Source organism: Patiria miniata, unplaced genomic scaffold (assembly GCF_015706575.1).
Source record: "Patiria miniata isolate m_02_andy unplaced genomic scaffold, ASM1570657v1 HiC_scaffold_8, whole genome shotgun sequence".
Taxonomy (NCBI): Eukaryota; Metazoa; Echinodermata; class Asteroidea; order Valvatida; family Asterinidae; genus Patiria; species Patiria miniata.
In genome coordinates, this window is record NW_024037075.1 from 1,951,302 (window position 1) to 1,978,664 (window position 27,363).

General features: G+C 41.1%; 3 protein-coding genes, 1 long non-coding RNA gene and 2 other non-coding genes across 6 annotated transcripts; 2 read left to right on the top strand and 4 right to left on the bottom strand.

Annotated features, from left to right (window-relative positions):
- Positions 1-42: 42 nt before the first annotated feature.
- On the bottom strand, positions 43-2,863 carry LOC119719117. Its single transcript, XM_038188437.1, has 2 exons — positions 2,229-2,863; positions 43-1,254 (listed from the first exon to the last, which is right to left on the bottom strand). Exons 1-2 carry the CDS (start codon positions 2,676-2,678, stop codon positions 1,051-1,053), a joined length of 654 nt encoding a protein of 217 aa, XP_038044365.1. The 5' UTR covers positions 2,679-2,863; the 3' UTR covers positions 43-1,050.
- Positions 2,864-4,728: 1,865 nt separating this feature from the next.
- LOC119719118 lies at positions 4,729-6,738 on the bottom strand. The gene is made up of 2 exons (XM_038188438.1): positions 5,803-6,738; positions 4,729-5,089 (listed from the first exon to the last, which is right to left on the bottom strand). The coding sequence occupies exons 1-2, from the start codon at positions 6,253-6,255 to the stop codon at positions 4,886-4,888; spliced, it is 657 nt and encodes a 218-aa protein (XP_038044366.1). The 5' UTR covers positions 6,256-6,738; the 3' UTR covers positions 4,729-4,885.
- Positions 6,739-7,620: 882 nt separating this feature from the next.
- LOC119719119 lies at positions 7,621-9,525 on the top strand. The gene is made up of 4 exons (XR_005269877.1): positions 7,621-7,906; positions 8,338-8,477; positions 9,080-9,172; positions 9,299-9,525. It is a non-coding gene; the product is annotated as an uncharacterized LOC119719119 (long non-coding RNA).
- Positions 9,526-19,675: 10,150 nt separating this feature from the next.
- On the top strand, positions 19,676-24,181 carry LOC119719777 (3-oxoacyl-[acyl-carrier-protein] reductase FabG-like). Its single transcript, XM_038189265.1, has 9 exons — positions 19,676-19,980; positions 20,404-20,543; positions 21,127-21,219; positions 21,346-21,484; positions 21,951-21,991; positions 22,157-22,226; positions 22,456-22,492; positions 22,617-22,683; positions 23,062-24,181. Exons 1-9 carry the CDS (start codon positions 19,941-19,943, stop codon positions 23,221-23,223), a joined length of 789 nt encoding a protein of 262 aa, XP_038045193.1. The 5' UTR covers positions 19,676-19,940; the 3' UTR covers positions 23,224-24,181.
- Positions 24,182-24,583: 402 nt separating this feature from the next.
- On the bottom strand, positions 24,584-24,702 carry LOC119719852. Its single transcript, XR_005270008.1, has one exon. It is a non-coding gene; the product is annotated as a 5S ribosomal RNA (ribosomal RNA).
- A 331-nt stretch (positions 24,703-25,033) lies between these two features.
- LOC119719851 lies at positions 25,034-25,152 on the bottom strand. The gene has a single exon (XR_005270007.1). It is a non-coding gene; the product is annotated as a 5S ribosomal RNA (ribosomal RNA).
- Between the last annotated feature and the right edge of the window lie 2,211 nt (positions 25,153-27,363).

Genomic DNA, 27,363 nt, shown 5'->3' on the forward strand with positions numbered 1-27,363 from the left:
GTACAGGGTAGGGTGAGTAAAAAAAAAAAGCGGAACCCAAACACCAAAAACCATATTTCATATTTAAAAAAAATGGAGCACCAAAAATAAAAATGACTGAAAAGCCAATTTCATAAGCTACTTTTAGATGAAAAAATACTGAAATTGCTTAATCCGTTCACAGGATATCACCATTTCAACACAATGACCATAAAACCTGTCTTGTCCAAAACTGCGATTTCAAGATTTGTCGTCACAATATATTATTGTCTTCAAACATCACCATTGATAAATCTCAGTTAAAAAGTTGATTAAATATTTTAAAAAGTTTTGAAGGCCCGTCTTTTACAATTTGTGGATTTTATAAACCATATTGATTGCTTAACCAGGGTTGATAATAAAGATATTGTGTTCTACAGTTGTTGACAGTTGTTGAAACACGTATTCTGTGTAATTTTCTTTGTCGTTCTAAACAGTCAAACCACACCGTAAATTGATTTGTGGACGAAACAGGTTATTGCGTTTTAATCAGATTTTCTTTAAATGGATTGAGCAATTTCAGTTTCATCTAAAAGTAGCTAATGAAATTGGCTTTCTATTCATTATTATATATAGTACTACATTATGTTTTTAAATATGAAATATATTTATTGGGGGTTTGGGTACCGCTTGTTTGACTCACCCTGTACTAATAACCGTCAACATACAGTCAACACACAGTGTCGTCAACACCGCCAAAACACATTCTAACTTGACAAAATAAGCATAAATAATCTTAGGTTAAAAGAGAATTTCCATCAGTTATATATTGGTTATATATTGGATCTATAATGATCGATTTCGTTCATGAAATTGACGATATCGTCATCATTCCATTTGGCCAATGCATCGTTCCGTTCGGCAAATAACGGACGATTTTGCCGAACGGAATGACGAATTCGCCGAATGGAGTGATGGCATTGTCGAATAGAATGACGAGCGTGTCAAAAATATTATAAGGCATACAGTGAAGGCAGCTTAGGCGTTCCATACCAACGCCCTGTAATGAAGATCAAACGCCTGAAACCAAGACTAAGATCTAATTGTGACGCAGCACTGGATGATCACTTGGGCGAAGTCGAAGTCATCGCTTGAGCCTCCGGTATCCAGGATTCCACTGAGGTTGATGAAAAGGGCCGGGACGTGTCGCTCAATCAAGCCACACTTCTGGCCCGATGGAGGAGGTGTGCTCTGGTCACAGGTCTCCGCAAATATCCACTGGTTCTTGCTTCCTGTCTGAGGAATAGAAGCAAAAAAGTAATTTTGTCAATACCTCCAAGACCCTTTTTCCTTAAAAAATTCCTGAAAAATCAACCATGGCAGTTTTTATATTAGTTTTTACTTTAAATGTCTATTTAAGGGTAGGTCTAAAATATTTCAAAGCTTCAAGGCAATAAGCAAACTCGGACATGCCCTGCGCACGCTTAAAACTTCAGGTTGACAATAACTCTGCTTTAAAACATGCACAGTCCACAATGTACATGTACATGCACGTACGTTGTACATATCGTATGTCAGTCAGCCCGCGCGCAGCGCACGTGTTGCTGAGGTCTATCCTGTCCACAGTGACCGTTTTAGCCGATTTCCGGCTAACTTTGACAGATTTCATGTTCATGCATAGTCAGGGACGTAGGATAGACACTTTTTTTGTATAGAATACGCATGTACATGTTCATTCGACCTGGATGAAACTCCTTTACGGCAGTCATTAATAAAACGGTCGAAACAGCTCAGTGTTTGTCCACAAACACATTTCTAGTTTTAAATTATAACCATAGCCACATTTGACCCCAAAATCTGGGTCCCATTCGGCCTAATACTTTTGAGGGTCAAATAAATTATGACACCTTTCAGGGTCATAAATGACACCTTTCAGGGTACACAATGACATCTTTCAGGGTGAGAAATTTGATTTTTCAGGGTCAAAGATGGCACCTTTCAGTGTAAACAATGACACCTTTCAAGGTCAAAAATGACACATTTCAGGGTCACAAAATAACACCGTTGCAGGTCAAAATGACACCTTTCATGATCAAAATAACACTTTTTGTATTCAAAATTGACAATTTCGGGTTCGAAGTTGACTCTTTCCGGGTCAAAATGAAACTTTTCCCGAGGTTTCCGGCTCTAAATGATCTGGCAAATTATCAACAGAACTGTAACCGATCAACCGTTCCAGATGTCTTACAAAAAGGAAAAAGAAACCTTACGTTTGATAACTGGACCACCTGTCCGCCGGCTTTCCGCACTAGAATGACCGGTTCCGTATCGCTATAGGGCGGGCAGACCCTCTCTGGCTCCGAGGCCGCCCGGCGCCTACGGGTGACAGTCGTGTTCGGCGTGGTGATCGTGCCCAGGCCTTGCTTGGACTCCATGTACGCCTGCTCTGTCAGGAAGACCTCTGGGAAGTTGCGCAGGATCTCGTACTCCTGCTTCCTGGTCAGGGTGACCACCTCCCGCTGGTACTCGCTGCTGTACAGCAGGTCGGGGTTCGCGTCCAACTCCTCGATGAACGCGCGGTTGTCCTCGACCTGCTGCAGCTGGGTCACGTTCAGTCTGGTGATGGACCGCGTACCGCAGGAAGGACAACAAACAGACAACACTCCCCCAGTCAGCGTGAAGAGGACCAACAAATGTCCAAATACACTAGCAACCTTCATGATCGCCAAATCGAGTAACAATTACGATTTTTTTATTCAATGTTAATCACAGAGACACTCGACAGTAATTTCTGCTTTTAACATTCGCACAATGCTCGCGAAATGCTTCCAACAAAAAATATAACAGCTTAGAGGTCGAGGCACAACTTTCGTGTACGCAATGAAATAACCCCGACCGAAACCGCCTATTCGTTTGTGCTCAGTGTGGCATAAATCATAATGGTTTTCATTGTTAAAAATAGGGACAGGCTTTTCAAAACGTTACTGACTAAGCGCGGTATATTTGCGTCAAGTCAGTCGTGCATTTATTTTTCCATTGTAGCCAGATCACATGTAACCTTCGTGAAAGAGAAAGTGCATTCATTTGTAAACAGAAAATAATCTGGCCATTGAAAAACCGATACACCTCAGGCTGCCTGCTTTTTGAGACTGTATTTTGCACATTACATAAACACACCTGATGAGTGAATGTTCACAGGTGGCTGATGCTGCCACGTTGCCAAAATTAGTTTTCAGTTACGATTGATCGACCTGTCTCAGTTGAAAAAAAAAACAGGCGGAAATGCAACCATTGTCTTGGTAATAAGCATTGATTGAGGTACTTCCAATTTATTGTTTAAATTGCGTGCGACATTGAATCACAAAATAAATACAAATCTTTTGTTTGAGATTGACTGGTTGACGTCACCATGATGTTCATCTAAAAGTGCAGCATATAGAAATCAAAGACCGTAACTCCGAACCCTGTAGGCGTAGCCAAGGGGGGGGGCGTGCCCCCCCCCATGAAACCTTGTCGCCCCCAGTCCCCCCCCCCCCTACTGAGATTTTGAGTTTCTAAAAAAAATATCATTGATCTACATGACGCCCCCCATGAAATGTTCCAGCCCCCCCCCCCCCCCCCCCAGCGCCCCCCACTGAAAAATTCCTGGCTACGCCACTGCTGTACACAGGCGTAACTTGATGAACCTACCAAAACAGGTTTTGCCCTTGACATCATACGTATTTTACACAAACATCGTTTGCTCAGTGCTTTTTGAACATGTTGCAGCCTGTTGTGTGACTCGAACCCAAAAAATTTACCATTCGACCACTGAGCTTCCTGGGTCGACTGGCCGGCTCCATGCCCAAATTATACATGTCAACATGATACTAGCCGCTCCGGCCAAATGATCCCGTAAATTTGGTGAAGCTATCTGCGGCAAAAGAAAACACTTGTACGACGGTAATCAGGAGTTAATGGCTTAATTCACTTAATTAAGGAAGTGAGAAGGATGTTTTAAGTGCGTTTAAAACGAGACAAGGCAATCTCAGTATTAGCTGGTCCAAGACTTCCGCACAAAATTATAATACTCAATCGATTCAGAATGGATCGGATTTAGCCCATTCAGTGGACAGGTGTTATACGGGATAATCCCATTTCTATTTGTTTGGACAAGGCAAAGGTGAGACTTCGTCGTCATCTGTCATCATCATCATTCCCATCCCCATCCCCATTATCCTCAGCCTGTATCGCCCACTGCTGGGCAAAGGCCTCTCCCATAGCATGTTATTTATCACTGTCCTTGGTGCGTCTCTTCAAGGCTGCTGTCCCTGTTTCCGCCACCAACTCATCTCTCCATCTATCTAGACCGAGGTCTCCCTCTTTTCCTTTTGCCATATAGTTGTTGCCATTCCCTTTTAAGTCGACTCAATATTTCACCCTCTTTTCTTGCCAACCGTCCTGCCCATTTCTATTTCTTCCAACTGGTTCTTTTGCTGGTAATCAGGGAGGGCCAGGACTAGTCTATAATTCACAAGTTGCAGGCAGCGTGGTCACTCCTTGGGATTTTTTTCCCCAAGATCTTGGGAAATGAGGCCAACCCTTGGGGACGTTTCGCTGAGTCTTGGGATTTCTTTCCGTATTGACTACACGAAAAAGTATGGATGCGGAAGAAAAATATTTCCAGCGCTCCATGAGCCACATACACGTAAAAATACGATATTTTCTGCTGTTTTGATAAATAATTCTGAGGTCTTGGGAAATCTTGGGAATTTGTCTGGTCATCTTGGGTTTTCTATGAGTGGCCACGCTAAGTGGCAGTCAGTGAGTGAAGCTGTCAGTGAGTCAGCTCAGGCGCAAAGAGAACTTTAGACTGGCCCTCCCTGGATCCAGAAAAAAAATCGGAAGAAATAGACCTATCCGAAAAAGAAAAAATAACAAGCCGAGTCTACAGTCGGATAGTAACGCAGCTTTGTACGACAACGTCGTTGAAGTCGAAGTCCTTACTGCTTCCTCCAGTGCGCTCGATCTCGCTGAGGTTTATGAAGAGGGCCGGCACGTGACGACTGACTACCCCGCACTGAACTCCCATGATGTTAGGACTCGTGCTTTCGCAGTCTTCTTTCAAGATCCACTGTTTGACACCACTCGGCTGAAAATAAGACGGGACAGAATTCGAGGTGTTATTTCCAATGTCCTGATGCTGATATATAAGAGGGTGTAAGGCGGTCAAACCCTCTTTAAGCCGCAAAAGAAATAGGACAGACACTAGTTGCTAACACCTCACCCCCATCCCCGTGATAGCTCACCCTTCCCCTCCCAGCCAAATTAATTATGATCCACCCCTATAAGCAGAATTATGTCTAACTTAGTCCCTGTGGCCGAGCATAAAGGGTGAGGAGCAGGACACATCTTGTGATATTCATCAAGTGGCCATGGGCTTGGCCGGGATTTTTTCCAGGGGGGGGGGGGGGGGGGGGAGGGGGGCAAAGCAAATTTTTCCCCCTAGGGCCTAATTCCTTTACTTTTTCATTATGTTCTCAATCTATCATTTGTTTCTGAGCGTGAGCAGCGGAGCATTTGCCCTACCCCCCCCCCCCTCAAATTAACATATCCAGCAATATGGCTTCGCACCTCTTTTCCCTTTCTCCCCCTTTTTCCTTATCCCTTTTTTTCCTCGGGGGGGGGGCAAATTTCCCATTGCCCCCCCCCCCCCGCGACGCCCATGCAAGTGGCTGGTATTAATTTGCTACACACGAATAAGGCCGTTCTGTGCATGGGCCGTCATCTCGGATACTAATTATGAGATGTGACACCTTGAAGAAATTGCTCATGTCTTTAAGTAATATCGTTGTATGTACTTGCCTGTGCTAATTGGACGACGTCACCATTGGGCTTGTTGAACAGTATGAGAGGGACCGATTGCGACCGTGGCGGACATATTCGGGCACCAGAAGCCTGTCGACGCTTACGGGTGCTGCCGCTGCCCGGCACGGTGACCACTCCACTGGTTGCCTGGGACTGGGCGAAAGCCTCGGCGCTCTGGAACAACTGGGGGAAATTCCTCAGCATCTGCTCCTCCTGAGCTTCGGTCAGATTTACGATTTCTCTCTGATTTGTGTCATTCAGCAGTAACATCGGGTTCCGTTCCAGTTCTTGGATGAACGCGCTGTTGTTCTGGAACTGCTGCATTTGATCGTCGTTTAAGGAGTCGATGGCGTCCGTCGAGCAGGTAGGGCAGCATGTTTGGAAATCGGCTTTTGCGAGCGCGGTCATAAACACACACAAAGTTACCAGTAGCATCGGATAGGTTGCCATCTTTATTTCTTTTCCGTGAGATTGTTGAAGTTAGTTCAGCATTTTGTCTGCATGCAACGTCGGCCAACCATGCCCATTTGGAGAGTGCTGTCTAACCATTAGGTTAGGATAATATTAAAGTTGTTTCCTTGACCTGATGTATACCCTATACTGCACCGCCATTGGCCAAATCAAATCACGTGCTTATCGTTGCGCAAACTCCGAGTGGCGAAGCAAGGGCGTGTGCCTTTAGTCCCATAAGCCGAATACACACGTAATAATGAACAATGTGTTTTCATAGTTCCCACGAATAGTAGTGGCCTACCGGAACTTTGGAGACAAAAATATAATTTCTCAATTCAGAAGGTGTGACAGGTTACTCGCAGCTACCAAGGTCGGGAATCGTTGAACCATCCGTCAGATTTTGATTGTCAACCGACTTTTGTTCGTTTCCTGTTAGCCTTTTGCACTGTACAAGAGTACCGTGTAGCAGTCTTAGTCCAAGACGTCTATCTACACTACAGGGTGGTGCAAAAAGAAGGAAACCCACTTTTGACAGCAATTTATGCCTACATGTTGAGCATGTTTTGACAATTCAATTTGATGGTATCAAAATATTGATCATTTAACCGAAGTGACGAAACAAATGCATATTTTGCCTCGGAGATATGGTAGTTTAAAAATGTCATGTGCCAAATCTGTCTGCCCACGGATGGCGTATTCCATCCGCTTGACTGAGCTCCGGAGCTTGATTTGAAGACCAAAATATACAACAGACTTACACGTGGACAACAGTGATTCTGGTGACTTGTATTCAAATTATTATAGTTACGCTGTTCTTGCGATTTTTTTAAACATTTTTTTTTAATTTACAAAAAATCAGTCAACTAATTGATCGTTGGAAATCACATTTTTTTTTCACCATGTATGGTGAAAGATTATTTTAAAAAAGGTTCAAATAAGATAAGTAGGTTAAAATTCCTGTCAAAGTGGGTTTCCTTCTTTTTGCTCCACTCTGTAGAGTTTGTTACGCATGCATTATGCACACTAGCATTTCCCAAAAAATCAGTCAACTATAAATTGATCGTTTGAAATCACCCAAATTTTCTTGAATTCTTTTAAATGACAGCAACCAAGACGAAATCATTTCACGGGGTGTTTAGTGCCAGTACGATCTTTAATCCGTGTTATTTTTAAAAAATAATAATTCGGTACGTAACGTTTTGGTTACTGCAACTGATCTTATTCACGCCTTGAAACATAATGTATTCGACTGTGCTAAAAAAAAAAATTGCTGGTTTCCATGCAGCAAGCGGGCACTTTGTGATCCGTTTTTGTTTTTCTGCTGGTAACCCGCTGAAACAGCGTGCTTAATATGAACGTTTTCAATGTTATTCACTTTGGGCATGTAGATGTCAATGCATATCGTCTGGCGTTGCGGAACTCCATAAATTGTTATTATTTTTTTCGCTTTGAATGATTGGATAGCGTTTGTTTATCGTCTGCTCTGCCATACTGTATCGTAGCATTTGCGAATTTGGCGGGAAATATTTCTAGGCCCATTTGGATCTTCCATTAGACAGCTTCTTTTTTGTCTTCTGAAAGCGGTGTCGACAAGAAATCTTGAAAAAAATGAGTTGTTTCTTGAATGGAAGAGTCGCTATCGTCACAGGTACGTAAAGCCATACTTTTGCTTCGTTATAAATTTGGACATGGAATTCATGGTGTGAAGATCAAAAGAAGTAGTTTCATGTGTTGGCGTACATGCAAAATCAACTTTGCGCGTATATGATTCCAGCTCTCAGCTGTTATAAACAAGGCAAAAAATAGCATTTGAGGTATCAACAGAAACCAACTACTGCAATTAACGTGTTTTTCCCAATTTATTCATGTGACTTTTCCATTCGTGTTTACCTCGCATTTTGCAAGCAACGTCCTATGTGACATTTATGACATTACATTAGACATAATCCTTACATTCAGAGTTACCTCGTGAAACTGTATTAATTCTCTCGATTTCAAATGAATAATTATGATTTTTATAACATTGGTGAACAGTTGTGCGTTATTGGTCATTTTGCCCTGCTTATATTGACACTGTAGGAGCCAGTTCTGGAATAGGTGCGGGCATCGCGCGCCATCTTGCCATCCTAGGCTGTTCGCTGGTACTCGTGGGTCGCAACGAAGAAAACCTCCGACTCGTGCAGGCGGAATGTGTGGACAGGGGCCTGGATGAAGACAAGGTTTGTTGTTTGGTGTTGGAGTTCAAATGCATGATGGGATCTACAGGTCCTGATGCATATAATGGTAGTCAACATGTCATTGAGGTCGCTCTATCAATAAAGACGCCGTTTTGGGCCCAGTATGCAAAGAGACGTGAAGTTAAATTTAGTGACGTATATTTAGATGTTGCTTTAAATTAAAATTTACAAATATTGACATTTATTTTCAGAAAGTTAATAATTCAAAACATAATCAAGTTACTAAATCTGTGACATGTTATTGTTGTTAAAGCGCCCTCATGCGGCCAAAAATATTAAACAGGAAAGGCAAAAAGAATAATACAACGTGCATTTTAGCTGAATTTAATTTAAGAGAGTAATTTTGCTGAGAAACGTAATTTCCTAACATGTTCTGTCATAATGACCTCGCCATGACCCATCTGTAGAGACTGTCATGCAGTAGCACGCAAGCGATCAACAATTCTTGTAGCGCCCTCAACGGTTAAGTGTGTCACCATAATTATCAGATTTAATATGTATAAAAATCAAGAGGTGACGAGTTGAAATAATTTTGTGCATTGCTCATAAAATCGTCTTCTTTTCAACCCACTTTTTTGGTATAGATTTTAGTGGTAAAAGCAGATCTGGGGGATGAAAAGGATGTGAAGTAATTGTTAAAAAAGAGCATCGAGAAATTCCAGAAAGTCAACATTTTGGTGAGTGTTGCAATTTCATCTTTAAGGAATCGAGTAACAATTCTTAAGCGATAACCAAAACATGGAACACATAGCCAAATCATATCGAGTACAATTTGATTTTTATCCAATATTGTTCTAATTTAGGTAAACAGTGCTGGCGTCTTGGCATATGGCAGTCTAGAAGAGATGACGGTGGACCAGTTGCAGTTGGATTCGCTGGTGGCCGAGGTTTCCGGCTCCAAATGATCTGGCAAATTATCAAAAGAACTGTAACCGATCAACCATTCCAGATGTCCGACAAAAAGAAAAAGAAACCTTACATTCGATAACTGGACCACCATGGGCGTCGCCAGGATTTTTCTAGAGGGGGGCAAAACATATTTTTCCCAAAAAATTCTTGTATTTCTCTCAATTTATCAGTTTTAGAGGGGGCAGGGACATTTGGCCCCCCCCCCCCCCCCAACTCATTAAATTTACAACACTATGACTTCGCACCTCTTTTTCTTTTCTTTTTTTTTCTCTTTTTTTTCCTTCCTTTTTTTTTTTTTTTTTTTTTGCTTTTCCGGGGGGGGGGGGGGGGGCAAGCGCCCCCTTGCCCCCCCCCCCCCCTCGCGACGCCCATGTGGACCACCTGTCCGCCGGCTTTCCGCACTAGAATGACCGGTTCCGTATCGCTACTGGGCGACCGGCGCCTACGGGTGACAGTCTTGTTCGGCGTGGTGATCGTGCCCAGGCCTTGCTTGGACTCCATGTACGCCCGCTCTGTCAGGAAGACCTCTGGGAAATTGCGCAGGATCTCGTACTCCTGCTTCCTGGTCAGGGTGACCACCTCCCGCTGGTACTCGCTGCTGTACAGCAGGTCGGGGTTCGCGTCCAACTCCTCGATGAACGCGCGGTTGTCCTCGACCTGCTGCAGCTGGGTCACGTTCAGTCTGGTGATGGACCGCGTGCCGCAGGAAGGACAACAAACAGACAACACTCCCCCAGTCAGCGTGAGGAGGACCAACAAATGTCCAAGTACACTAGCAACCTTCATGATCGCCAAATCGAGTAACAATTACGATTTTTTTATTCAATGTTAATCACAGAGACACTCGACAGTAATTTCTGCTTTTAACATTTGCACAATGCTCGCGAAATGCTTCCAACAAAAAATATAACAGCTTAGAGGTCGAGGCACAATTTTCGTGTACGCAATGAAATAACCCCGACCGAAACCGCCTCTTCTTTTGTGCTCAGTGTGGCATAAATCATAATGGTTTTCTTTGTTAAAAATAGGGACAGGCTTTTCAAAACGTTACTGACTAGGCGCGGTATATTTGCGTCAAGTCAGTCGTGCATTTATTTTTCTATTGTAGCCAGATTACATCGTCGTTTTGCTCACGAAGTGACATAAACCTCAAAATTGGACAAAAGTTGATCTTGAGATAATCGCATTTGAAGTTATTAATTTTTTCAAAAGACATCTTCGACCACTTTGCAGTAACAGAATTCGGAAATGTTTGCATTGTCCGATAGGATATGATTTGTTCTTTGTTAATTCATAGTTGTTTGTTAAAAATAGTTCGTAATTAAACAGTAATTAAACTTTTTTGCACTTCGTGAGAACATCAATACTTTGGGTCCCATATTTTGCCAATTACTTTGTACACAGTTTTTGTCACTTCGTGGGATCATGAATCGCGGAGGCTTTACTTTAATATTTGTACTTCTTTCGACGCAACAAACATGTTACTTTTGCGCGTCACGCGCGACAGTTGAGCGCGCGCGCGTCTGTTCTTTGTCTTTTTATTCTATAGACCGCTTGCAGACGCGTTCGATAATCGACGCGCGAAGGCGCGCGACACCATGTTGTGGGACAAGCGTATATCTATCCATGCTCATTTTGTCCCACAACATGGCGTCGCGCACCTTCGCGCGTCAATTATCGATCGCGTCTGCAAGCGATCTATCCGGTTCGTTAGTGTGACGTCACTTCCAGCACTTTCTGCATGATTGGAACCGGAAGTTAACGCAGCTCGAGCGTTTGTAGCCAATGGGCGCTAGTAATCAGTTGGGCGCGCGCGTGTATGACGTTTTTACTAACGAACCGGATATCTATGTTTCTCTACATCGTTCGCGCGCGCGGGTATGCTCCCATCCTGCCGCGTGTAGACCAATGTATAATTCCTCCAGCCCTGCTTACGAGGCGACTTTTTGTCACTTCGTGAGAACATTTTACATTTTTTTTACACTTCGTAAAAATGAAAATCACCGATTTCAGGCTTTTTGTCAATTGTTTGTTTACAATAATTAAGAAAGTAAACGATATTTTGCCTTGAAACCTGGTCAAATTGTTCCTTGAGACAACTATAATAAAATGGCTAGTAAAACTGAAAATGGAATAATTATCGATTTTCGAGGTTTTTGTCACTTCGTGAGCAAAGCGTCATGTAACCTTCGTGAAAGAGAAAGTGCATTAAACAGAAAATAATCTGGCCATTGAAAAACCGATATACCTCAGGCTGCCTGCTTTTTGAGACTGTATTTTGCACATTACATAAACACACCAGATGAGTGAATGTTCACAGGTGGCTGATGCTGCCACTTTGCCAAAATTAGTTTTCAGTTATGATCGATCGACCTGTCTCAGTTGAAAAAAAACAGGCGGAAATGCAACCATTGTCTTGGTAATAAGCATTGATTGAGTTACTTCCAATTTACTGTTTAAATTGCGTGCGACATTGAATCACAAAATAACTACAAATCTTTTGAGATTGACTGGTTGACGTCACCAATGTTCACCTAAAAGTGTATAATATAGAAATCAAAGACCGTAACTCCGAACCCTGTACACAGGCGTAACTTGATGACCCCCCCCCCCCCCCCCCCCCCAAACAGGTTTTGCCCTTGTGACATCATACGTAATTTTACACAAACATCGTTTGCTCAGTGCTTTTCAAACATGTGGCAGTCTGTTGTGTGACTCGAACCCACACAAATTACCATTCGACCACCGAGCTTCCTGGGTCGACTGGCCGGTTCCATGCCCATATACGGGGTGAGTAAAAAAGAGCGGAACCCAAACCCCAAAAAGTATATTTCATGTTTAAAAAAAGTTGTAGCACCAAACATAATTATGACTGGAAAGCCAATTTCATAAGTTACTTTTGGATGAAAAAATTACTGAAATCGGTCAATCCGTTCAAAGAATATCACCATTTAAACACAATGGCCCAAAAATCTGTCTCGTCAAAAAATGCGATTTCAAGAATCGTCGTCACGATTGTCTTTACAAACATCACCAGCGATAAAATCTCAGTTTAAACGTTTAAATATTCAACAAAGTCCTTTTGAAGGCCCGTCTTTTTTAAAAAAAGTCGATTTTATAAATGATAGGCCTATTGTTTGCCTAACCGGGGTTTTTAATAAAGATATTGTGCACTACAGGTGGTGACAGTTGTTGAAACAAGTATTCTGTGTCATTTTCTTTGTTGTTCCAAACAGTCAAAACAAACAATAAATTGCTTTTTAGGACGAGAAAGGTTTTAGGGTCGTTGCGTTTGAATGGTGATATTCTTTGAACGGATTGAGCAATTTCAGTATTCTTTTCATCTAAAAGTAGCTTATGAAATTGGCGTTCCAGTCATTATTATTTTTGGTGCTACATATTTTTTTTAAATATGAAATATATTTTTCGGGGGTTTGGGTTCCGCTCTTTTTTTTGACTCACCCTGTACATGTATAATGTCAGCATCTAGCCGCTCCGGCCAGACGATCCCGTAAACTTGGTGAAGCTATCTGCGGTAAAAGAAAACAATTGTACGACGGTAATCAGGAGTTCATGGCTTAATATACTTAATTAAGGAAGTAAGAAGGTTGTTTTAAGTGCGTTTAAAACAAGACAAGGCAATCTCAGTATAAGCTGGTCCAAGACTCCTCCACAAAATCATAATACTAAATCGATTCAGAATGATTACTCACTGGAAGTCTTTCCATGCATGTGGTCTGGGCACAATGGATTGGATTTAGCCCATTCATTGGACAGGTGTTACGGGATAATCCCATTTCTATTTTTTTGGACAAGGCCAAGGTGAGACTTCGTCGTCATCTGTAATCATCCCCATCCCCATCCCCATCATCTTCAGTTTCCAGCGCTCCATGAGCCACATACACGTAAAAATACGATATTTTCTGCTGTTTTGATAAATAATTCTGAGGTCTTGGGAAATCTTGGGAATTTGTCTGGTCGTCTTGGGTTTTCTATGAGTGGCCACGCTAAGTGGCAGTCAGTGAGTGAAGCTGTCAATGAGTCAGCTCAGGCGCAAAGAGAACTTTAGACTGGCCCTCCCTGGATCCAGAAAAAAAAATCGGAAGAAATAGACCTATCCGAAAAAGAAAAAATAACAAGCCAAGTCTACAGTTGGATAGTAACGCAGCTTTGTACGACAACGTCGTTGAAGTCGAAGTCCTCACTGCTTCCACCAGTGCGCTCGATCTCGCTGAGATTTATGAAGAGGGCCGGCACGTGACGACTGACAACCCCGCACTGAACTCCCACGATGTTAGGACTCGTGCTTTCGCAGTCTTCTTTGAAGAGCCACTGTTTGACACCACTCGGCTGAAAATAAGACGAGACAGAATTTGAGGGGTTATTTCCAATGCCCTGACGCTGATAATTATATAAGAGGGTGTAAGGCGGTCAAACCCTCTTTAAGCCGCAAAAGAAATGGGACAGACACTAGTTGCTAACACCTCACCCCCATCCCCGTGATAGCTCACCCTTCCCCTCGAAGCCAAATTATGATCCACCCCTATAAGCAGAATTAAGTCTAACTTAGTCCCTGTGGCCGAGCATAAAAGGTGAGGAGCAGGACACATCTTGTCAAACTCGGTCAAGTTGTTCCTTGAGACAACTATAATAAAATGGCTAGTAAAACTCAAAATCGAATAATTATTGATTTTCGAGGTTTTTGTCACTTCGTGACCAAAGCGACGAAATTACAAGCGATTTTTGGTCAAAATATGACAATTTTCCGTCAATTATAACTCATGAACAAAATGAACGATCACGTTCATATTTTATGATCTGATGGACAATACCTTGATAAACATTTTTGATTTAAAGTCAAAGTCGTTTGACCTTTCCTTCCGGGGCTACCGGAAGGTCAAAGTTAGGTGAATTCAAAATGAAGAAGTTAGCTTGAAATCAAAACAAAGCAAAATTTCTTCCGAACGGTTTATGGTATGATCACAAAACCTTGTGTGAACTTGTACCTTGTTACGAAGATGTTTTAATTTTTGTAATGCCATCATGACGTCATCAAGTATCAAATTACAAGCGATTTAAGGGCAAATTTTGACAAAATAGTTTGCATATATCTTTTGAACTAAATAGAGTATCGTGTTCGTTTTTTCGTGAGGTTGTAGACTATGCCGTGAGGAACATTTCTTGTCCCCCAGACACAAAACTGCTTGACCTTTACTTCCGGTGTTACCGGAAGTGCAATAAAAACTGAATATAGCTCAAAAGCGGAAGCATTTTACTACATACACATATATTATAAAAGGTCAAAGTTAGGTGAATTCAAAATATAGAAATTAGCCTCAAATAAAAGGAAAACAAGATTTCTTTCCATAACCGATTGAAATCGCGCCTCACCAGTTTTCCTCACATATCTGAATGCTGAAAATTAATATTTCCACAGCGTGTAGCCACAAACGTTTCTGTCGTAAAGTCAGTGCAGAATTTTATTATGCCCATGCAAAAGAAAAAAACATAAAAGCCATTTTATGATATGATTAGCATATGTTGCATAAACTCCAACGACGGTAGAGGCTCCGGCAAGTCTACCAATAGTCTTAACTGGTTGTATGCTTGAGTAGCCATCCATGCAGCACCAGATGTGCGCTTCCTGATAGACCTACACGTTTTGTCGAGGTAAAGCAACAAGTTAAACTGCAGGTTGTGTGATTTTCTTTGTGAAAAACACAGGGTAATGGATGCAGGGTAATTGGAGGAGTATTGTGCAGTTCAATTACCATAAAGTCATTGTAAACACAAGAAAATATGCCAGCCCGACCACTCTGCGTTTGTAACTCAACAAACGCGAACCTCTAGTTGAGTGGTCGGGCACAACCCGACCACTGTCTAGAATTGTTCCGATTAATCTTTCTTTCTTTCTTTCTTTCTTTCTTTCTTTTTCCGGACAATAATTCTCCACGACTTTACTCCTAAACCGTTCAAGATATAAACTTGAACTTCGAACACATATCGACCCTGATCCCGAGAAGTGCGTATTGTCCTGACGTCATGATTACGTCATCGGGTATCAAATTACAAGCAATTTAGTGTTTCTATTTTTTTTAATCATTACAAATCGATATAAAATCAACCGTGAGAGACCGGAACTTGTTTTTAACGGCAGTCAATAGAATAATACTGGGTCTTCAATTTACTTCGTGGGTGTCAAATCATACGACCCTTACTTCCAGTCTAAACCGGTCGAACCCGGAAGTGCCTTGTAATTTTAAAATGGTAAAAGATATGAACGTGCTTTCAACGATGTTAGTCTTCGGCAAGAAAGTACTTTTCGAGACTGTAACATGGAATATTAGAGCGCCCTCTAGCGGCGCTAAAATGTTGAAAAATGTCCAAAATGCATTTGAACAGATGTCTGTGGCGAAGTTTGCTGTAATCTTTTGAAAATTGGTATATATGATGACCTTCATGCAAACAACACATGTGTGAAGTTTGAAGCCGATGACGTCATCAGACCGGAAGTTACAACGAAAAGACTTTTTAATCTTCAAAAATTGAAAAAAAAATTAATCGTGAGAGATATAATCTTAAATTGTCCATTGAATGATAGATTAATCAGTGGCGTCAATTGTGCCAGGTGCGTGGCTTGTCAAATTGTTCACACACGTGACCCGCCGCCGACAAAAAATACCCTAACGGTAGTCCGTCGCTCAAAAATGCAATGAAAGCGTAGAGCTGGGTGTGCGTGAGTACAATGCATGTACAATGGGTACAGGACATCCATTGTACATGCATTCAGTGGAGATCCATTATTTCATCGTCGTCATGCTTGTTGGAACCATAGAGCTATAAAACAAGGGGCCAAACACGTGGCGCCTAGTCTTGTGCTCAAGACGCTTTGTCCTCTATAACAAATCCCATAGACTATGTGCACGATTTTTCTCGTTAGCATTTTAGTCATAAAGCACACTCATTATGACATTGAAACTTAACAAAGTCAAAGAACATATAGCAAAGGTCGTTGGCGAAGATAGACGCAATGATGACGTCATCATGTGATTTATTATGAAATTTTGAATATTTATTTAAGCCCGTTGACTTTGTACACAATTTTTCCACTTTGTGCCCTTCTTTTTCAAGGGACCTTTTTGGCCACTTTTCAATGAGGCATCTTCATCAAAGTAACACCAAGCAAACACCTTAATGCTAAGATTGTGCCAGAACAATGATGGCATGATGACGTTATCAGGTGTCACGTGACAAGCAATTAAACTTTGATTTTTTTTATCTTTAAAAATCTATATAAAATCAATAATGAGATCTGTCGTCTTGCTGTTTGCGGCAAGTGATAGAGTAAATTAAGGTCTTTATTTTTTAACGTGTACGTAAAATCACATTGACCCTTGCTTCCGGTCGAAACCGGAAGCGGCTTATTACTGGATTATTATTTAAAATTGGTAATAGATATGAACTTGCTTTCAACGGTGTTAGTCTCTGGCCAGACAATATTCTTCAAAACTTGTACCGGTGACGTCATGAAATTCTCGACCGCCCTCTAGCGGCAGGTTTAAGATTGTCCAAAATGCAGTTTCAATAGATGTCTGGGGCGAAGTGTTTTGTAATCACCTGAAAACTGGTATATATAATGACCTCCGTGCAAACAACACATGTGTGAAGTTTGAAGTTGATGACGTCATCAGACCGGAAGTTACAACGAAAAGACCTTCTATTCTTCAAAAATAAATCAATCCTGAGAGATATAATCGTGAATTGTCCATTGAATGATAGCTTAAACATTGACGTCAATTGTGCCAGGTTCGTGGCTTGTCTAATTGTTCACACACGTGACCCACCGCCGACAAAAATACCCTAATAGTAGTCCGTCGCTCAAAAATTCAATGAAAGCATAGCGCGTCGCCGTTAGGCCACGGCATACGGCGCGCACGCCAGCTGAACGTAGCCTGGCTTTTCGTTTGCTTTTCGCGGGCGTACATGTACATGTCCAGTTATTAGTACGTAGACTCTGAGAAAGTCTGAGAAGTACTGTCCCGTACGACTGAAATAGATCGCTGCGCGCGTCTTCGTCTTGAAAAAAGGCAAGACAGAAACTCGGAAAGTAGAATCAGTGCACTTATTACGCTGTTCGTTTTGTTAGTATTTTCGTAAAAAATATTCATAACTTAACTGGACAGTGTTTCATAAAATAGTTGTCTACCCGACCACTCTGCGTTTGTAACAACAAACGCCAAGCTCTAGTTCTTTTTTTTTTTTTAGGTATTGGGTATGTATGCCCCCCGAAAGAGGGGCCCGAAACTACACCATCGCCAACATCGGGCTTATTGCAGATAAATGTTTCCACAAACATCTCAAATAATAATTATGGGATGACCTCTAATATATTGCTCATGTCTTTAAGTCATTTCGTCATTTGTACTTGCCTGTCCTAATTGGACGATGTCGCCACTGTGACTTCTGACCAGCGTGAGAGGGTGCGATAGCGACTGTGGCGGACATATTCGGGCACCAGAAGCCTGTCGACGCTTACGGGTGCTGCCGCCGCCCAGCACGGTGACCACTTCACTTGTTGCCTGGGACTGGGCGAAAGCCTCGGGGCTACGGAACAACTGGGGGAAATTCTTCAGCATCTGCTCCTCCTGAGCTTCGGTCAGATGTACGATTTCTCTCTGATTTGTGTCATTCAGCAGTAACATCGGGTTCCGTTCCAGTTCTTGGATGAACGCGCTTTTGGTCTGGAACTGCTGCATTTGGTCGTCGTTTAAGGAGTCGATGGCGTACGTCAAGCTGGTAGGGCAGCATGTTTGGAAATCGGCTTTTGCGAGCGCGGTCATAAACACGCACAAACTTACCAGTAGCATCGGATAGGTTGCCATCTTTATTTCTTTTCCGTGAGATTGTTGAAGTTAGTTCAGTATTTTGTCTGCATGCAACGTCGGCCAACCATGCCCATATGGAGAGTGCCGTCTAACCATTAGGTTTGGGTAATATTAAAGTTGTTTCCTTAACCTGATGTACCCCATACTGCACCGCCATTGGCCAAATCAAATCACGTGCTTATCGTTGCGCAAACTCCGAGTGGCGAATCAAGGGTGTGTGCCTTTAGTCCCATGCCGAATACACACGTAATAATGAACAATGTGTTTTCATAGTTCCCACAAATAGCAGCGGCCTACTGGAACTTTGGAGACAAAACAAAATAATTTCTCAATTCAGTTCTGACGTACTCGCAGCTACCAAGGTCGGGAATCGTTGAACCATCTGTCAGATTTCGATTGTCAACCGACTTTTGTTCGTTCCCTGTTTGCCTTTTGCACTGTACAAGAGTACCGTGTAGCAGTCTTAGTCCAAGACGTCTATCTACAGGGTGGTGCATAAAGAAGGAAACCCACTTTTGACAGCAATTTTCACCTACATGTTGAGCATTGTTTTGACAATTCAATTTTATGGTATTAAAATATTGATCTTTAAAACAAAGTGACGAAACAAATGCATATTTTGCCACAGAGATATGGTAGTTTAAAAATTTCATGTGCCAAATCTGTTTGTCCACGGATGGCTTATTCCATCCGCTTGACTGAGCTCCAGAGCTTGATTTGAAGACAAACAAAATATATACAACACGTGGACAACAGTGTATACAACAGACTTACACGGGAGAAAGTGATTCTGGTAACTTGTATTCAAATTATTATAGTAACACTGTTCTTGCAATTTTTTTAAACATTTTTTTTTTTAAATTTACAAAAAATAAGTCAACTATTTGATCGTTGGAAATCACCTACGATTGATCCGCGTTGGAAATCACATTTTTTCACTATGTATGGTGAAAAATTATTTTTAAAAAAGGTTCAAATAAGATAAGTATGTTAAAATTCCTGTCAAAGTGGGCTTCCTTCTTTTTGCTCCACTCTGTAGAGTTTGTACACATGCATTATGCACACTAACATTTCCAAAAAAATCAGTCAACTAATTGATCGTTTGAAATCACCCACATTTTCTTGATTTCTTTTAAAATAATGACAGCAACCAGACGAAATCATTTGACGGGGTGTTTAGTGCCAGTACGATTTTTAATCCATGTTATTTGGGTTTTTTTTAATAATAATTTGGTACGTTTCTTTTTGGTTACTGCAACTGACCCTATACACGCCTTGAAACATAATGTATTCGACTGTGCTAAATAAGTAATTGCTGGTTTTCATACAGCAAGCGGGCACTTTGTGATCCGTTTTTGTTTTTCTGCTGGTAACCCGCTAAAACTACATGCTTAAGAACGCTTTCAATGTTATTCACTTTGGGTATGTAGATGTCAATGCATATCGTCTGGCGTTGCGGAACTCCATAAATTGTTATTATTTTTTTTCGCTTTGAATGATTGGATAGCGTTTGTTTATCGTCTGCTCTGCCATACTGTATCGTAGCATTTGCGAATTTGGCGGGAAATATTTATAGGCCCATTTGGATCTTCCATTAGACAGCTTCTTTTTTGTCTTCTGAAAGCGGTGTCGACAAGAAATCTTGAAAAAAATGAGTTGTTTCTTGAATGGAAGAGTCGCTATCGTCACAGGTACGTAAAGCCATACTTTTGCTTCGTTATAAATTTGGACATGGAATTCATGGTGTGAAGATCAAAAGAAGTAGTTTCATGTGTTGGCGTACATGCAAAATCAACTTTGCGCGTATATGATTCCAGCTCTCAGCTGTTATAAACAAGGCAAAAAATAGCATTTGATGAGGTATCAACAGAAACCAACTACTGCAATTAACGTGTTTTTTCCCAATTAATTCATGTGGCTTTTCCATTCGTGTTTACCTCGCATTTTGCAAGCAACATTTATGACATTACATTAGTTATAATCCTTACATTCAGAGTTACCTCGTGAAACTGTATTAATTCTCTCGATTTCAAATGAATAATTATGATTTTTATAACATTGGTGTACAGTTGTGTGTTATTGGTCATTTTGCCCTGCTTATATTGACACTGTAGGAGCCAGTTCTGGAATAGGTGCGGGCATCGCGCGCCATCTTGCCATCCTAGGCTGTTCGCTGGTACTCGTGGGTCGCAACGAAGAAAACCTCCGACTCGTGCAGGCGGAATGTGTGGACAGGGGCCTGGATGAAGACAAGGTTTGTTGTTTGTTGGAGTTCAAATGCATGATGGGATCTACAGGTCTTGATGCATATAATGGTAGTCAACATGTCATTGAGGTCGCTCTATCAATAAAGACGCCGTTTTGGGCCCAGTATGCAAAGAGACGTGAAGTTAAATTTAGTGACTTACTTTTACATGTTGCTTTAAATCAAAATTTACAAATATTGACATTGATTTTGAAAGTGAACCATTCAAACCATAATCAAGTTACTAAATCTGTGACATGTTATTGTTGTTAACGCGCCCAAAAATATTAAACAGCAAAGGCAAATACAACGTGTATTTTAGATGAATTTAGATTAAGAGAGTAATTTTGCTGAGAATCGTTATTTCCTTACATGTTCTGTCTCAATAACCTCGCCATGACCCATCTGTAGAGGCTTGTCATGCAGTAGCACGCAAGCGATCAACAATTCTATGTAGCGTCCTCAACGGTTAAGTGTGTCCCCATAATTATTAGATTTTATATGAATAACAATCAAGAGGTGACGAGTTGAAATAATTTTGTGCATTACTCATAAAATCGTCTTCCTTTTTTAACCCACCTTTTTGGTATAGATTTTAGTGGTAAAAGCAGATCTGGGGAATGAGAAGGATGTGAAAGAATTGTTAAAAAAGAGCATCGAGAAATTCCAGAAAGTCAACATTTTGGTGAGTGTTGCAATTTCATCTTTTAGGAATCGAGTAACAATTCTTAAGCAAAAACCAAAACATGGAACACATAGCCAAATCATATCGAGTACAATTTGATTTTTATCCAATATTGTTCTAATTTAGGTAAACAGTGCTGGCGTCTTGGCATATGGCAGTCTAGAAGAGATGACGGTGGACCAGTTAGATTCGCTGGTGGCCGGCAACCTCCGTACTCTTTTCCTGGTTACGAAGCATTCCACCCCTCATCTTGCTAAAACAAAAGGTTCGTAATCATGTTGCCAAACTTCTGTACTCGATGAGCGAAAAATTGTTTTAAAACTAGTATCATTATTTTTAATTATGTATTAGCGGCAGGCCATTGACAATTTATTGTGCCAGGTTGGTGTGTCGGTACGTTCCGTAGGCTAAGTGGCGCTCCTCGCCTTCCACCGCTGTGACCCAGGTTCGATTCCCGCCTGGGCCAATATCATGGATTGGGTTTTCAGTACCTACTTGAGTTTGTGGGTTTCTCCATATTGTGTATATGGAGATCAATGGTCACTCCCGACTGTACTCTCTTTGCCGGTGAGGGGGTACTTGTGAACGGAGCGGATAGGCTGCCAGTGTTTTATTTAAGAGACATTATGTTTTTATTGTTATAACTGTGTGTATTTTTCCTGAACTACATTTTTGTCTGACTTGTATTTTTTTTTGCCGAATAAAGTGTTATATCTTCCAATTATTTCCAGGATCTATCGTTAACATATCCAGCACATCTAGCCGTCGAGCGGTGAGAAACTTTCCGCTTTCTTCTTCTTACTAAACTGAATGGAATTTGTCGATTATCGTGTACTGACAAAAAGAAAGTTAGACGAAGACGAGACAGGCATTTTCGTTTCCTCATGCTCGGCTGTTAAATAGCTTGAGATTATCCATTTTGTTTGTACCATTGTAGTCTCCGGGGTTACTTGGCTACGGGATGACCAAGGCTGCGGTGGACCACTTTACGAAAACAGTTGCAATTGGTGAGTCGATAGACAATCTGGTGACACTCATAAATCCAATTATTTTTTCGTGTTTCCTTTTTATTAAGTCCAATGTACATGTATTTACAGACCACGGCATTTTCAATTTGGCCGCTATTTGTTATCATCAAAACCTCTTAAATCTTGTTCAGTACTGTTTAGCAAAAATGGCAAAGAGTTTATAATGGTATTAATGAGTAATTTCATTTGTCTGGTCTTTGATACGCAGAGCTTGCTCCGAAGCAGATTAGAGTCAACGCTGTGAGGTAGGACAAAAATGGATTTCGCGAAATATAATTAACTGAACGAGATAAGACGATGTGCACAGAACATTATGAGCTATGTTTCGATAATTACATCGCCTTCTCGTTGCTTATTTTTATTTTTCAGCCCCGGCCTGACGGTGACTCCCCTCTATAAGAAGGCTGCCCCCAATTGGAACCCTACCGACGACAATGTAAGTTTTCAAGTTAAAAAGCCCATAGTAAAGGCGCCATCACATAACTTTTACTTATATTAATCACGAGCATTTGTTAGAGCGCCCTCTATAAGGTGAATGACCTCGCTATGCGTTTGTTTGCGTTTCTTTACACCACATTCATGGATTCTAATAAAGTTACACACATGTATTTCAAAAGTGCTTTTTAAAACCATCATGCGTCGTACAGTTTTGAGATTCGAACGGGTGTAATGGCCAACATTTTGGTATTTTCGTGTATATATTAAACCATTTTCTACAAGAAAAGATACATTCCACCCATATTTCATAATTTATTAGAAAGTATTTACAAGTATTTTTATTGATTGATCCTTTTCAACTCCCTTCCCCCTTCAGTTAGAAGAAGAGGGAAAGCGATGGCACCCTTTGGGCCGAGCGTGTACCGTTGAGGACATCGCCCGGTGCGTGGCGTTCCTAGTCTCGGACGAGGCAAGCTTCACGACCGGGCAAATCATCCCGGTAGATGGGGGCCGCCATGTTGCCCAGTCACTCCGCTGAACAAATTGGCGTGCTTGTGATATTAATGTCAGTTTGGACTAAAATCCAACAAACCTATATGCATAGTTTATAGACCGGAAGTGTGCAGTGATGGTACATGTTGTTCTGCATTGTGGGATAATCATGCACTGCACTGCTTTTCCTCATTTGTTACGCAACCTATCCCAGAATGCAACTTGAGCCACGTATACTATTACTGCACACTTCCGGTCTATCCGTAAAAGGGTATAAAATTACGATAAAGAGATTTAATTTCATCATTCAGTTTCAAAGGACTTCAATGCTTGAAGCCTCATTCTCTGAACATTTATAGTTCGGTTTCGGGTTGCTCGCATTCGAATGCATGAATGCTATGGTTTACAGACCTCTGAATTTGGCGGGAATTTTTATATTAGCTGATTCGTCGATTTTGAATTAACCCATTTCAATTGGTTGTGACACGTAATTGCATGTATTGCCGTTAACGACAGTCTAGATTTTTATCTGAGTAACTACATGGATCTATAAAAAGGAATTGAAAGTATGAAATAAACACCTGCAAATTGTATAGCTGTGCTCATGTGAACGGGAGATTTCTGATGATAAGGACATGTTGAATCTGATGTCTTTCCTCATTATAAACCGATCCTGCTTATCTGCGGAAGCAGTGACTGAGCAGATTGATGTCATTGCTTCGCTAGGCTGCAATTATTCAACGCATGCACTGACAGTGTTCGCTGATTACGAAGGCATTTTGTTTTGGCCACTGTATCCAGGCCGGCCGCCATTTTAAAGTCATGAACATTTTCTTAGAATGATATTTCATACACTATAATATATTGTGGAGTTTGGTGACTATCTAGACTGATAGTGTTTTTTTCTCTGTAGCATAGCTTCAGTTTATAGCAACAGTTGTCATATCGAAATTTATTAGCAGCGGAAACTGGAAAAAAAATATAATCTCGAACGGATTTTGCGATACTGTGGTTGTGTAAGATTTACTGCTTTTGGGTAAAATCTGATCGTAAACTTACCAGATGAAATTAAAAAATCAGCATGACCGATCTGAAAACGTGTTATGATAAAATCAGAAAATATCTCCCTGTAAATTAGGTACTTAGACATGATGTTCAAAAATTCAAAACCAATTCAAAAGAAAACTTGGATCGGAAGTCAATAAAAAGTTACCATACCAGGATCGATCTCTAAATCGTGAAATACTTACAGAAATAAATTCTTTCCCAAGCTACCTTAAACACGGTGACAAAATCGGTCATAAGAACAGTGGCAGAACATAAGTATGTCCAAAAGAAAACATTGGAGAGAGCGTACAGTAATTTAGAAGTAGGATACATTTTGTAATTATAATTATTTTAAAAAAAGCCTACGGCACCTGGTATTCCCAGGCGGTCTCCAATCCAAGTACTAACCAAGCGCGACGTTGCTTAACTTCGGTGATCGGACGAGAACCGGTGTATTCAACGTAGTATGGTCGTAGGCAATTAAAATTTATATTTATAGGTACTTATTTCACAGGCAGGACAGGTACTTAGCTTACGCAACCTACAACGGAACTGCGCTTGCGCTGTGGTTTAATTAAATACCAGAAGCTATAGAGTTTTGATCATGATCTATTCAAATTTAATTTAATAAGATGAATGTAAATTGAGTTGTGAAATTTCTTTCATGTGAACTTTAGTCATGCTTTTAAAAACAAACGCATTTTTTCAGATAACAAAAACACCAAATTTTTAACAGATAAATACTAATTTGTTATACATAGGCCAAAAAGCTGTGTTTTAAAAATTGGTAAGTTAAAAAAAAATTAAAAAGCCTACAACACCCGGTATTCCCAGGCGGTCTCCCATCCAAGTACTAACCGAGCCCGACGTTGCTTAACTTCGGTGATCGGACGAGAACCGGTGTATTCAACGTAGTATGGCCGTAGGCATTCATATGCGGTTTTAATAAGTATTTATACTTATTGCTCTACCCCATCATATGCGTGGGAAATTCACCAGTAAGGCGCATGCGCATAAAACAACACGAAGAACTAGAAATAAGAATCGCTCAAATCGGTCAACGGTCTGAGGTAGGAAACGAACCTGTAAAAGCCCCGATTATCACTCAATATTCTTCATTTTTGGCCTATCAGATCTGGAAGTGAAAATTCTAAGCTAAACTGAAGTCATGGCTGTACTAGGCTGTAGCAGTGGGCTTTGGAGCGAACTTGCCGCGCATAGTTCGGCCAAAACTCATAATGGTTCGGCGATGACCCATCTGTTCTGTCCAGTTTTCTTAATCTTATATTTAAATGTACATGTACATGCCTTCCGTGCCTGCTGTCATGGTTTCCCAGCTCATGTGGGCCTACTGCATGTACAGCTACAGTAATCCTAGCTCTATGCCCTTTGCATTGTGTTACTGCCTTTTACGGTTTGCTGATTGTCCCATGGTGAGCATGTGCAATGTACAAACATGTAGGCGGGCATTGTGCACCACGCCACCATATACAATGTAGCACAAGCGCAGCAGTTTCTATGGCCTGTGTGTAAAGCGTACATCGCCCACCTGTTGTTCTTGCAAGAAAGATTCACCGTTTTAGCTTTCAAACTTGAACAAGTCTACATGAAGACGAGCGCCCAACTCCGCCACAAATTGATTAGAACATGACGAGACGTACATTCACAAAGTACATGCATGTGACGTATGGCCAACACCTTCATCTATGATAATGACGGACACAAACTATTATGATTGGTTTGCCAATTTACATGGTCTAACCATGGAGAAATAATTTCTCCATGGTCTAACCATTTCTCCATGGTCTAACCATCTAAACCTTACCCTCTCATGCTACCTACATGATCTAACTGTAGCTAAGTGGCAATCAGGCCCTTCTTGTTGTATGCATAATTTAAATAATTTGCCTGAATATTAAACATAACCCACACCTAAACTGAACCCGAAAGTCTTCGACTTTATATTGAATCTTGCATAACTGGAAAAAAAATTGAACAACTGGCAATTTCTTTGTGATTGTGCACACCACTTAAAGGTCTCAGTTAAAAAAAACTCAGTTAAAGGTCTTTACTTTTTATCATGACTTAAGAGATTCATCACCAGTTTCAAGTTGAGAGCGTGATGTAAAATGAGATTTAGCATGGAAGAACGAGAAGAAACAAATGATACAAATACGGGGAAGTTGCATGTCATTTCTCGTCTATTTTCTTGGATAATGGATGCGTTGACTGCTTTCTGCCGAGCTGTGCAGTCCGTGAAGCTCTCGATGACTCATGTCATTTGATTTCCTTGTATATTGAATCCTTGTTTCTCTTGATTAAACAGATAGAACATTCGGCATATTAGTTTTGTGAGAATATAAGACGGATATTCCACCATGCATTGTTTTTATAAACAGACACTGTTTCCCCAGTTTCACAACTCTCCTCTTTTTTGGGCCTCCAATGACAACAAAAAAGCTCTCAAGATTTTTGCACTTTCGTGGTGCGTCATGCATGCTCTTCCTCCATAATTATGCGTGGTACAATGACCAAGATTTACTATATTCATCTCAAGATCATGTCTCAAAAACAAATTTTGTCCTTTTCTATGTTAACAAAGACGACTCGCCTATTTATTTGATTTTCAAGTGTTAATTGTTGTCATCTCTATGTCTCTCCAAATATTATTGAGCAACCATTTGTTAAATTTTTGTATGGTATCCTTGTTTATAAATAGGAATTGGTTACATTCCTGGTAAAGTTGTGTTTACCGAAGCATTTGTGAGCATGCCATTGCCAAAATATAGCCTCGAGAACTGTATGTTATCAACACCCTTCCTGTTTGGCCCTTGTTTTTAATTTCTGGTCGACTCATGCCCATATATGTCCACAGAATTATGCATAATGACTGGTGATTCACCGCCAGGGACCCAGTCACAGGTTAAGAGCTTGATGACGTCACCACCCAGCCAGCTCATTGCCCGTCATGATGATGTTGAGAAATGCACAGACAGCACTGAGACTTGTACCGTAGACACACCCGATTATTCAACAGGCTTGGTATGGATGACGTCACTCGAGGGATTGCCCCGTGTTTTATTGCTGTATGGCATGTGTGTTTGTGTGGGAAGGTCCGTGTGTATTTTCTGATACAGAG